This window comes from Mesoplodon bidens (assembly GCF_964165515.1).
Source record: "Mesoplodon bidens genome assembly, chromosome: 5".
Classification (NCBI taxonomy): Eukaryota; Metazoa; Chordata; class Mammalia; order Artiodactyla; family Ziphiidae; genus Mesoplodon; species Mesoplodon bidens.
The window spans coordinates 68309043-68322882 of NC_138161.1; the positions used below are offsets into that span (position 1 = coordinate 68309043).

Below are 13840 nucleotides of genomic sequence, written 5' to 3' on the forward strand. Positions count from 1 at the left end.
TATTGGAAAAATTATGATAATTTTTTAAAGTTATTCTACTTTATTTTTTATACTATTTGTCTTATATTATTATATAACTTATTTTTGGAGCCTGTATTATGTTTTTCAAGTGAAGTCAGATAACTATTTGGTCCCCCAAACTAAAACTGATACTTCTGCCCATTTCTTTATTTAATTAAACTTTTTACAATTAAAGTTTCAAACATATGTAAGAGTAAAGAGAAAAGCATAATGACCCTGCATGTACCAGTCACTCAACTTTAACAGTGATCAACTCACCAATAATCTTGTTTCACCTATCCCATCTACTTCCTGCCTCCCATTTTATTTGAAAGCAAATTTAAGACATCAAATCATTTTATCCACAAGTATTTCAATACATATTCCCAAAACATATGAATTATTAAAAAATAAAACATAGCCATTATCTAACCTAAATAATCATGATTCCCTGATTTTATCAAATATCCAGTCAGTCCTCCCATTTCCATTTTTTGTGTGAATTTTTAAAAATTTATTTGAATCAAGATCCAATTAAGAGTCACACACTGGAACTGGTTATCTTTCAAATATCTTTTAACCTATGGGTTTCTACTTTACCTTTTTTCCCCCTTGCAATTTATTTGTTGATGAAACTATGTCAATTGTCCTATGAGTTTCCCACAGTCTAGCTTTGCTGACTGCATTCCTTGGGTATAATTTAATGTTTCTCTGACCTTCTACAAATTGGTAGTTGGAGCTCCAGAATCAAAATGATTCATGTTTGAATTTTTGGCATATCCATGTCATATGTGAGGTTATGATGAGGCACTTATTATCTGGCTGTCTCTCCTTTTGAGGTGTTGACAGTGATGGATAATTCGCTAAAGGTTGCAAAATGGCACTATTCTATCATATCCTTTTCACTTATCAGTTGGGATATGTTTATAAAGAAAAGTTTCTCCTCATCAATATGTAAGAAAAGGCAGTATAAATGCTGGACTCTCCATTTACCAGTTTTCAAAATGAACTGGTCCCCTAGCAGACTCTAATGGTATGGGAATATATAAAAAAAGATTAGCAAAATGTTGATAACTGTTGAAGCTCAGTGATGAGTACATAGGGGCTCATTATACTATTCTACTTTCCATAATAAAAAGTTAAAGTTAATAATCTCACTATATTTGACTGTAGTTATTACCCTTATTACTGTTATTACCCTTATTACTGTTCAAATTTCCCATTTTTAGCTAGTAGAAGCCTCCTTATGTTGGCTCCTGAGTCCTTTTCACAGAATCCTAACAGACTTTGATTGCTTCCTTCCTATCTAGTATTCAAGATACTTCTGGCTTAACTTGCATATTTTCTACCTCATACCTATATATAGTCAGCCATTTCTCCAAGGAGGTGGTTCTTTTGAGAGAAAAGGTTACTGGACATCCTGATTTTGTATCCAATTGTTTAACTTAGTTTTAATACCTACTTTATTGGTGTTTTAAATCTACAGATTGATCTGAGGAGTACTGTCACTTTTGTTATAATTTTTGAAAAGGAATATGGCATATTTAAAAATTTTTCAGGGCTTCCCTGGTGGCGCAGTGGTTGAGAGTCCGCCTGCCGATGCAGGGGACGCGGGTTCGTGCCCCGGTCTGGGAGGATCCCACATGCCGTGGAGCGGCTGGGCCCGTGAGCCATGGCCGCTGAGCCTGCGCGTCCGGAGCCTGTGCTCCGCAACGGGAGAGGCCACAACAGTGAGAAGCCCGCGTACCGCAAAAAAAAAAAAAAAAAAAAAAAAAAAAATTTTCAAATATTCTCTCACTGTCTCTCTTTAACTAGGTCTTTAATATCTCACTATAGTGTGGCTAAGTACTTTATATTTTTGGTAAAATAGTTCTTTAAGTTGGGAAGTTTATAATAATATTTGTTCTATAATGGGAAATGAATAGATAATGTTTTTTTTTTTTTTTTTTTTCTTTTTGCGGTATGCGGGCCTCTCACTGTTGTGGCCTCTCCCGTTGCAGAGCACAGGCTCCGGATGCGCAGGCCCAGCGGCCATGGCTCACGGGCCCAGCCGCTCCGCGGCATATGGGATCCTCCCAGACCGGGGCACGAACCCGTATCCCCTGCATCGGCAGGCGGACTCTCAACCACTGCGCCACCAGGGAGGCCCCGATAATGTTTTTTTTAAGAAGTATTCAAGCATGTTACTTAGCTCTATGTGAATATAACTACCAAAAGTATTAGTTATACTAATCAAAAGTAGTTGCCTTTAGAAAACGGGAACTGGAGTGAGGTGTGAGGGCCAGGGATTGTGTGTATTTTTTAAACAATTCTTACGGAACTATCTGACTTTTTAAATTATGCCCATGCATAATTCTGAGAGTAAAAAATAAAATATTAATATTCAGTTCAATTTTTATGTTCTAAAAATATCAATGTTCTTATATTATTCCTATATAATTATATTTTTCTTAGATTAAATCTTTCAAGAAGGTAAGAATGTTGTCATGATTATTATTTTACTTTCTCAGTCTTTTTTTTTTTTTTTTTTTTTTTGCAGTACGCGGGCCTCTCACTGTTGTGGCCTCTCCCATCACGGAGCACAGGCTCCAGGTGCGCAGGGTCAGCGGCCATGGGTCACGGGCCCAGCCGCTCCACGGCATGTGGGATCTTCCTGGACCGGGGCACGAACCCACGTCCCCTGCATCGGCAGGCGGACTCTCAACCACTGCGCCACCAGGGAAGCCCCACTTTCTCAGTCTTAAGGAAACATAATATAAAACTAACATGTATTTGTATTGCTCAATGTAAGTACAGAAATCCTATATAGTAACTTTCACGTTTAGTAAAATATCACTATATAAAAGCTTACTCTTACATCAATAGTAAGGCTGTGAGTTAAATTATATCTATACTCTCTACGTAGGGATTTCTATCATACTAAGTCTAAAATATAACTGTAATCTTTGGGGGGAAAAAAAAGATTTTCCCTAGACTAAACTGTTAAGATCATTAATCCTTATCTTAGATTTGCTAAGTAGAAAAAACTAAGGAGAAAGTTATATTTTGGCAATTTTCCGCTTAATGTAATATCCACATTGTTGATGTTGTCTATTTAAAGCTGGAACATCCAAATGTGCTTTTATTTTTTGTGTGTGGGGTTATTTCAGTGTGGTTTCATTTAACTGTGGTTACCTGTAGTTAATGAGGTATTTATTTTTAGAAAAAAAAATCAAACTGTTAAGAGGGTGACTCTACAATGACTATCAATTAAAAAATCTTTTTTCTTACCATTCTGGATGAGTTGAACATGTCCTCCCAATAGCCAGAAGAGAGAATCAGTCACAATTTCAAAAAAGTGTAGTAATGCATCTTTTTCTTCACCCTTAACACACACAAAAAAAGACAATTGACTTTTTTGTAATTGTTTTAATAAAAAAATAGACTTCTCTCTGAGGAGTCACAGGACCTGGTTTCTGGATCTATCTCAGCTATTTATGAGGTACATGATCTTGTAGCTTTTAGTTTCTTAATTTATAAAACTGTAGTAACAGGCTAGTAATACCTACTCTACTTAACAGAAATGGTTGCTATCCAGAGGTCAAATGGGACAATATACGTAGTATAAGAACTACAAGTTGATACACTAGGATTTTTCAATACCAGCTATACATAAGAATCATCTGTGAACTTTTAAAAAATATCCCTATGCACAGGCTTTAGTCCAAACATACTGAAATCTGACTCTCCAAAGTTAAAAGTCTGGACATCTGACTCTTTACAAAGTTAGGTGTGTGATTTGGTTATGTAGCCAGGGTTGAAAATCACTGCAATATGCAAATGTAGGTGTCAGCATAAAAAGCATTATTATTAGTGCATTTCAGTTGCAGCTTCTACTCTATGACTCCATGAAGGCAGAGACCATGTTATTTAGCTCTCCACTATACACCCAGTGTCTAAAACAGTTCTGACACACAGTGAAAGTTCAATCAATATTTATCCAATAAATAAATGACAAATTTTTCTACTTCTTTCCTTCTGGAAAGTAGGGTGAGAAATTATTCTACATTAGAGTATATGTCACAATGGGAAATAAGAAACAGATTACATCCACAATTCTGTCTTACTGGCCACATAATTTTAGTGGGAAGTTGTATAAAGGCCATTCATCTTATCCATGTCCTGAATGTACTGTGGCATAAAAGTAATGACAACAGCAAAGACATGGTGGCTATGGTTACTCTTCATAAAAATGAAAGTATTTTATTCCTATTATTCTACCTCAGGGTTAGATAGGTGCTTAAATAGACGTATACTAACAAATATACCAACAATCAAAAAAGAAAGAAGTGTCACATTAGATCAAGAATCCCTTTAGTCCAATAAACTGCTTTAGCCAGTTGCACTGAAATAAAGGGCACGGTAATCTTCATTGCTGCCAACCTTGAGGTATAGTGCTGGGCTCCTATACTTACTACTTTCCTTAAAAAACCCATTAGATAATGTCACCCACAAATTCATGGCCTCTGAGACTGGTTAACAAAATTTACCCTTAAGTCATTACAAAATTCTGGCAGTTATTTTTCTATTCTTACATATAAAATACATATATTGGGTTGGCCAAAAAGTTCGTTTGGGTTTTTCTGTAACATGTTATGAAAAACCCAAACAAACTTTCTGGCCAACCTAATATATATGTATGTATGTATGTATGTATGTACGTATGTGTGTGTGTGTGTGTATATATATATATGTATGTATGCACGTATATATGTATATGTGTATGCATATTTTAATGAGTTTGCAGTTTAGGCCATAATACCCTGTGTATGTCCCACCATGTGCTCTACTACCTACCTGCTAGCTAATTAAAATATATATATATAATTGGGAAACAAGTAGGTAGATAGAACTAATAGATAAATGGACATATATACACTACCAAACGTAAAATAGATAGCTAGTGGGAAGCAGCCACATAGCACAGGGAGATCAGATAGGTGGTTTGTGACCACCTAGAGCAGTCGGATAGGTAGGGTGGGAGGGAGGGAGACGCAAGAGGGAAGAGATATGGGAACATATGTATATGTACAACTGATTCACTTTGTTATAAAGCAGAAACTAACACACCATTGTAAAGCAATTATACTCCAATAAAGATGTTAAAAAAAATAATAATTCTGAAAAAAAATTCAGTTTTCTTTTTCTTTTTTTAACACTAGAAACAGAATTTTAATTAATTTTAAACCAAAGTCCAAATTGTTCCATTTTAGTCTGTGCTGATAATTAACTTTTTCTGTGCTTCCCATTGCCATGATAACCCATCAACAAACAAGTGCGGGGACCTTCAAGATGGTGGAGGAGTAAGACGTGGAGATCACCTTCCTCCCCACAAATACATCAAAAATACATCTACATGTGGAACAATGACTACAGAACACCTACTGAATGCTGGCAGAAGACCTCAGACTTCCCAAAAGGCTAGAAAATCCCCACGTACCTGGGTAGGGCAAAAGAAAAAAGAAAAAACAGAGACAAAAGAATAGGGATGGGACCTGCACCTCTGGGAGGGAGATGTGAAGGAGGAAAAGTTTCCACACACTAGGAAGCCCCTTCACTGTCGGGGACAGGGGGTGACCAGGGGGGAAGCTTTGGAGCCACTTAAGAGAGTGCAGCAACAGGGGTACAGAGGGCAAAGCGGAGAGATTCCCACACAGAGGATCGGTGCCAACCAGCACTCACCAGCCTGAGACGCTTGGCTGCTCACCTGCCAAGGCGGGTGGGGGCTGCGAGCTAAGGCTCAGGCTTCGGAGGTCAGATGCCAGGGAGAGGACTGGGGTTGGCTGAGTGAAGTCAGCCTGAAGGGGGCTAATGCCCCACAGCTAGCCGAGAGGGAGTCCAGGAAAGAGTCTGAACCTGCCGAAGAGGCAAGAGACCATTGTTTCGGGGTGCACAAGGAGAGGGGGTTCCTACTCCATGTGCCCAGGGACAGCAGAGCACTGCCTAAGCGAGCTCCAGGGATGGGCATGAGCCACGACTGTCAGCTTGGACCCCAGAGATGGGCATGTACTGCTAACGCTGCCGCCGCTGCCACCAAGAATCCTACGTGCAAGCGCAGGTCACTACCCACACCCTCCCAGGGAGGCTGTGTAGCATGCCACTGCCAGGGTCCCATGATCCAGGGAAAACTTCCCTGGGAGAACACACAGCACACCTCAGGCTATTGCAATGTCACACTGGCCTCTCCCGCCACAGGCTTGCCCTGCATTCCAATTATGACTACTGTACCCCTCCCTCTCCCTGGCCTGAGTGAGCAAGAAAGCCCTAATCAGCTGCTGCTTTAACCCCCTCCTGTCTGGGCAGGGAACAGATGCTTGAGGGGGGCCTACACACAGAGTAGGGGCCAAAACCAAAGCTGAACCCCAGGAGCTGTATGAACAAAGAAGAGAAGGGGAAATTTCTCTGTGCAGCCTCAGAAGCAGTGGATTAAATCCCCACAATCAACATGATAAACCCTGCATGTCTGGAATACAGGAATAGACAATGAATGTTCCCAAAATTGAGGCGGTGGACTTTGGAGCAAGTGTAGACATGGGGTTTGCTTTCTGTGTCTGATTTGTTTTTGGGTTTAGGTTTATCTTAGTTTAGTTTTTAGTGCTTGTTATCATGGGTGGATTTGTTTATTAGTTTGGTTACTCTCTTCCTTTTTATTTTTATTAAAAAAATTTTTTTTCCTTTTTTCTCTTTTTGTGAGTGTGTGTGTATATGTTTCTTTCTGTGATTACTGTCGGTTTAGGTTTGCTTTTACCATTTGTCCAAGGGTTCTGTCTGTTCATTTTTGTTGTTTTCTTTTTATCAGTGTGTGTGTGTGTGTGTGTGTGTGTGTTTCTTTGTGTGATTTTGTCTGTATAGTTTTGCTTTTACCATTTGGTTTGGGGTTCTATCTGTTCATTTTTTTCTGTTGTTTTTTTCCCTTCCTTTTCTTCTGAGCCATGCGGTTGGCAGGGTCTTGGTGCTCTGGCCAGATGTTAGGCCTGAGCCTCCGAGGTAGGAGAGCCAAGTCCAGGACACTGGACCACCAGAGACCTCCAGGCTCCAGGTAATATCAATCAGTAAGAGCTCTCCCAGAGATGTCCATCTCAACACTAAGACCCAGCTCCAGCCAACAGCCAGCAAGCTCCAGTGCTGGATGCCCCATGCCAAACAACTAGCAAGACAGAAACACAACCCCACTCATTAGCAGAGAGGCTGCCTAAAGTCATAATAAGTTCACAGACACCCCAAAAGACACCACCAGACATGGCCCTGCCCACCAGAAGGACAAGATCCAGCCTCACCCAGCAGAACACAGGCACCAGTCCCCTCCACCAGGAAGCCTACACCAGCCACTGAACCAACCTCACCCACTGGGGGCAGACACCAAAAATAACGGGAACTACGAACCTGCAGCCTGTGAAAAGGAGACCCCAAACACCATAAGTTAAACAAAATGAGAAGACAAAGAAATATGCAGCAGATGAAGGAGCAAGGTAAAAACCCACCAGACCTAACAAATGAAGAGGAAATAGGCAGTCTACCTGAAAAAGAATTCAGAGTAATGATAGTAAAGATAATCCAAAATCTCAGAAATAAAATGGAGAAAATGTAAGAAATGTTCAACAAGGACCTAGAAAAACTAAAGAGCAAACAAACAATGATGAACAACACAATAAATGAAATTAAAAAAACTCTAGAAGGAATCAATAACAGAATAACTGAGGCAGAAGAACGGATAAGTGACCTGGAAGATAGAATAGTGGGAATAACTGCCAGAGAGAATAAAGAATAACAAAGCAGAATAAAGAAAAAAGAATGAAAAGAACTCAGGACAGTCTCAGAGAACTCTGGGACAACATTAAACACACCAACATTTGAATTATAGGGGTCCCAGAAGAAGAAGAGAAAAAGAAAGGGTCTGAGGAAATATTTGGAGAGATTATAGTTGAAAACTTCCATAACATGGGAAAGGAAATAGTCAATCAAGTCCAGGAAGCACAGAGTCCCATACAGGATAAATCAAAGGAGAAATATGCCAAGACACATATTAATCAAACAACCAAAAATTAAATACAAAGAAAAAAATATTAAAAGCAACAAGGGAAAAGCAACAAACAACATACAAGGGAATCCCCATAAGGTTAACAGCAGATCTTTCACCAGAAACTCTGCAAGCCAGGAGGGAAAGGCAAGACATATTTAAAGTGATGATAAGGAAAAACCTACAACCAAGATTACTCTACCCAGCAAGGATCTCATTCAGATTTGATGGAGAAATTAAAAATTTTGCAGACAAGCAAAAGTTAAGAGAATTCAGCACCACCAAACCAGCTTTACAACAAATGCTAAAGGAATTTCTCTAGGCAGGAAACACAAGAGAAGGAAAAGACTTACAAAAAACACATGCAAAACAATTAAGAAAATGGTAATAGGAACATACATGTTGATAATTACCTTAAAAGTAAATGGATTAAATGCTCCAACCAAAAGACACAGATTGGCTCAATGGATACAAAAACAAAACCTGTATACATTCTGCCAACAAGAGACCCACTTCAGACCTAGGGACACATACAGACTGAAAGTGAGGGGATGGAAAAAGATGTTCCATGCAAATGGAAACCAAAAGAAAGCTAGAATAGCAATACTCATATCAGACAAAATAGACTTTAAAATAAAGACTATTACAAGAGACAAAGAAGGACACTACACAATGATCAAGGGATTGATCCAAGAAAAAGATATAACAATCGTAAATATTTATGCACCCAACATAGGAACACCTCAATACGTAAGGCAAATGCTAACAGCCATAAAAGGGGAAATCAACAGTAACACAATAATAGTAGGGGACTTTAACACCCCACTTTCACCAATGGACAGATCATCCAAAATGAAAATAAATAAGGAAACACAAGTTTTAAATGACATATTAGACCAGATGGACTTAATTGATATTTATAGGACATTCCATCCAAAAACAACAGAATACACTTTCTTCTCAAGTGCACATGGAACATTCTCCAGGACAGATCATACCTTGGGTCACAAATCAAGACTCGGTAAATTTAAGAAAACTGAAATCATATCAAGTATCTTTTCTGACCACAATGCTATGAGACTAGATATCAATTACAGTAAAAAAAAAAAAAAACTGTAAAAAATACAAACACATGGAGGCTGAACAATATGCTACTAAATAACCAAGAGATCACTGAAGAAATCAAAGAGGAAATCAAAAAATACCTAGAAACCAATGACAATGAAAACACGATGACCCAAAACCTATGGGATGCAGCAAAAGCAGTTCTAAGAGGGAAGTTTATAGCAATACAATCATACCTCAACAAACAAGAAAAATCTCAAACAACCTAACCTTACACCTAAAGCAATCAGAAAAAGAAGAACAAAAAACCCCCCAAAGTTGGCAGAAGGAAAGAAATCATAAAGTTGAGAGCAGAAATAAATGAAAAAGAAATGAAGGAAACGATAGCAAAGATCAATAAAACAAAAGCTGGTTCTTTGAGAAGATAAACAAAATTGATAAACCATTAGCCAGACTCATCAAGAAAAAAACAGAGAAAACTCAAAAGAATTAGAAACAAAAAACTAACAACTGACACTGCAGAAATACAAAGGATCATGAGAGACTACTACAAGCTACTATATGCCAATAAAATGGACAACATGGAAGAAATGGACGAATTCTTAGAAAAGTACAACCTTCCAAGACTGAACCAGGAAGAAACAGAAAATATGAACAGACCAATCACAAGTAATGAAATTGAAACTGTGATTAAAAACCTTCCAACAAACAAAACCCAAGGACCAGATGGCTTCACAGGTGAATTCTATCAAACCTTTCCTTCTCACACTCTTCCAAAATGTAGCAGAGGGAGGAACATTCCCAAACTCATTCCACGAGGCCACCATCACCCCAATACCAAAGCCAGACAAAGATGTCACAAAAAAAGAAAACTACAAACCCATATCACTGATGAACATAGATGCAAAAATCCTCAACAAAATACGAGCAGAGGGCTTCCCTGGTGGCGCAGTGGTTGAGAGTCCGCCTGCCGATGCGGGGGACACGGGTTCGTGCCCCAGTCCGGGAAGATCCCACATGCCGCGGAGCGGCTAGGCCCATGTGCCATGGCCGCTGAGCCTGCGCGTCCGGAGCCTGTGCTCCACAACGGGAGAGACCACAACAGTGAGAGGCCCGCATACCGCAAAACAAACAAACAAACAAACAAAATACGAGCAGAATCCAACAGCACATTAAAAAGATCATACACACACACACACACACACACACACAAAGATCATACACCATGATCAAGTGCGGTTTATCCCAGGAATGCAAGGATTCTGCAATATATGCAATCAATCAATGTGATAAACCATTTTAACAAACTGAAGGAGAAAAACCATATGATAATCTCAATAGATGCAGGAAAAAGCTTTCGACAAAATTCAACACCCATTTATGATAAAAACTCTCCAGAAAGTGGGCACAGAGGGAACCTACCTCAACGTAATAAAGGCCATATATGACAAATCCACAGCCAACATCATTCTCAATGGTGAAAAACTGAAACCATTTCCTCTAAGATCAGGAACAAGACAAGGTTGCCCACCCTCACTATGATTATTCAACATAGTTTCAGAAGTTTTAGCCACAGCAATCAGAGAAGAAAAAGAAATAAAAGGAATCCAAATCGGAAAAGAAGAAGTAAAGCTGTCACTGTTTGCACATGACATGATACTACACAAAGAGAATCCTAAAGATGCTACCAGAAAACTACTAGAGCTAATCAATGAATTTGGTAAAGTAGCAGGATACAAAATTAATGCACAGAAATCTCTTGCATTCCTATACACTAATGATGAAAAATCTGAAAGAGAAATTAAGGAAACACTCCCATTTACCATTGCAACAAAAAGAATAAAATACCTAGGAATAAACCTACCTAAGTAGACAAAAGAACTGTATGCAGTAAACTATAAGACACTGATGAAAGAAATTAAAAATGATACAAACAGATGGAGAGATATACCATGTTCTTGGATTGGAAGAATCAATATTGTGAAAATGACTATACTACCAAAGCAATCTACAGATTCAATGCAGTCCCTATCAAACTACCAATGCCATTTTTCACAGAACTAGAACAAAAAATTTTACAATTTGTGTGGAAACACAAAAGACCCTGAAGAGCCAAAGAAATCTTGAGAGAGGAAAAAGGAGCTGGAGGAATCAGGTTCCCTGACTTCAGACTATAGTACAAAGCTATAGTAATCAAGACAGTATGGTATTGGCACAAAAACAGAAATATAGATCAATGGAACAGGAATAGAAAGCCCAGAGATAAATCCACACACATATGGCCACCTTGTCTTTGAAAAAGGAGGCAAGAATATACAATGGAGAAAAGACAGCCTCTTCAATAAGTGGTGCTGGGAAAACTGGACAGCTACATGTAAAAGAATGAAATAGGAACACTTCCTAACACCATACACAGAAATATACTCTAAATGGATTAAAAACTTCAATGTAAGGCCAGACACTATAAAACTCTTAGAGGAAAACACAGGTAGAACACTCTATGACATAAACCACAGCAAGATCCTTTTTGACCCACCTCCTAGAGAAATGTGAATAAAAACAAAAACAAACAAATGGGACCTAATGAAACATAAAAGCTTTTGCACAGCAAAGGAAACCATAAACAAGTCAAAAGACAACCCTCAGAATGGGAGAAAATATTTGCAAATGAAGCAACTGACAAAGGATTAATCTCCAAAATTTAAAAGCAGCTTATGTAGCTCAATATCAAAAAAAGAAACAACCCAATCCAAAAATGGGTAGAAGACCTAAATAGACATTTCTCCAAAGAAGATATAGATTGCCAACAAACACATGAAAGGATGCTCAACATCACTAATCATTAGAGGAATACAAATCAAAACCACAATGAGGTATCACCTGACATCGGTCAGAATGGCCATCATCAAAAAATCTACAAACAGTAAATGCTGGAGAGGGTGTGGAGAAAAGGGAGCCCTCTTGAAGTGTTGGTGGGATTGTAAAGTGATACAGCCACTATGGAGAACAATATGGAGGTTCCTTAAAAAACTAAAAATAGAACTACCATATGACCCAGCAATCCCACTACTGGGCATATACCCTGAGAAAACCATAATTCAAAAAGAGACATGTATCACAATGTTCACGGCAGCTCTATTTACAAGAGCCAGGACATGGAAGCAACCTAAGTGCCCACTGACAGATGAATGGATAAAGAAGATGTGGCACATATATACAGTGGAATGTTACTCAGCCATAAAAAGAAATGAAACTGAATTATTTGTACTGAGGTGGATGGACCTAGAGTCTGTCATACAGAGTGAAATCAGAAAGAGAAAAATAAATACCGTATGCTAACATATATATGGAATGTAAAAAAAAATGGTTTTGATGAACCTAGGGGTAGGACAGGAATAAAGACACAGATGTAGAGAATGGACTTGAGGACACAGGGAGGGGGAAGGGTAAGCTGGAACGAAGTGAGAGAGTAGCACTGACATATATACACTACCTAATGTAAAATAGTTAGCTAGTGGGAAGCAGCTGCATGGCACAGGGAGATCAGCTTGGTAGTTTGTGACCACCTAGAGAGGTGGGATAGGGAGGGTGGGAGGGAATATATGTATACATATAGCTGATTCAGGTTTTTATACAGCAGAAACTAACACAACGTTGTAGAGCAATTATACTCCAATAAAGATGTTTAAAAAAACAAAAAACAAGTGTGACAGGAAGAACTGGATGGGCTCAGTGGCAGAGGCTGGGCTTTCAGGCCAAGGAGAGCTGGTCTTCCTGCCCTACCAGCCTGTCCATCACACCAGTACCTGCTCCACTGGAACCTGAGTCATGGACTCAGACAGCAACTTCCTGCCTGGATTCTGGACACTTCTGTGTCCTCCTGGTCCTGTGCACTGAATCCTGTCTCTCGTCATTTTCTTTTTATTCACAATTTTAATTTGTTCTGTGGTCAAGTGGCCCTCTTTTTTTGTAGCTGATTTACTCCCTTTGATGTATATACTAAAGAATTTTTTATCTCTACAAATACCATGATTAAGAATAAGAAAGTATTATGAAAAGTAATGAAGGACTGTATAAATGAAAAGAATATAATTATTATTGCTTTTAAGTGGGGAATATTAAATAAAAGTGCTTTGAAGAAAACATAAAGCTTTCATAATGCTCTGAGCTATTCATGAGATGGAAATTCATTTTACAAAGGAGAAAGTTGAGGTAGAGTGAAATCAAGTGATTTGCCCAAGAACCCAGAGTTAGTTTGTGGCACAGCCAGAAAAGAAATCAAGTTCAACACAATTTCTATAGTTCATGCTGCTTTAACTGAACTGAATTATATTTAGCAAATATGCAAATATTTATTTACTGCTAGCATCCCTCAGAATGTCAATGGAGATGGTAGAAGTGGCATCTGTGACCCATATACTCTACCACTAAGTTAAATTCTCTGCCAACAATACTTCTCATACTCAAACCACTTTTTTGTCCATACTGTGTATATCTTGCTCAATTTCACTCTTAAACTTATTTTTTTGAATTAAAAATATATCTGTCTTAGGTTTTCTATAAGAAATACCTAGAGATTTTATCTACTTTATTAGCCTGAGAGTTGTTTAAATGCAAAACTATGTCTATTCCTTATATACCCAAAGCATCTCAAATCGAACTTAACATCTTATAGTGACTTACATTATTTCCCTTCATAATTCACAAAAGTTTTGAATC

At 38.5% G+C, this 13840-nt stretch overlaps 2 protein-coding genes across 7 annotated transcripts in view; one reads left to right on the forward strand and one right to left on the reverse strand.

The window, feature by feature from the left end:
• The window catches only part of EAF2 (ELL associated factor 2), a 122630-nt gene that overhangs the window by 42573 nt on the left and 66217 nt on the right, over positions 1 to 13840 (forward strand). The gene's annotated exons all lie outside the window — the stretch shown is intronic.
• Positions 1 to 13840, reverse strand: part of IQCB1 (IQ motif containing B1) — a 47991-nt gene that overhangs the window by 25171 nt on the left and 8980 nt on the right. For all 6 annotated transcript variants that reach the window (XM_081235116.1, XM_081235112.1, XM_081235111.1 and 3 more), the window contains exon 6: positions 3271 to 3364. In XM_081235116.1, the coding sequence (XP_081091242.1) occupies positions 3271 to 3364 (94 nt within the window). The remainder of the gene's footprint in view (positions 1 to 3270; positions 3365 to 13840) is intronic.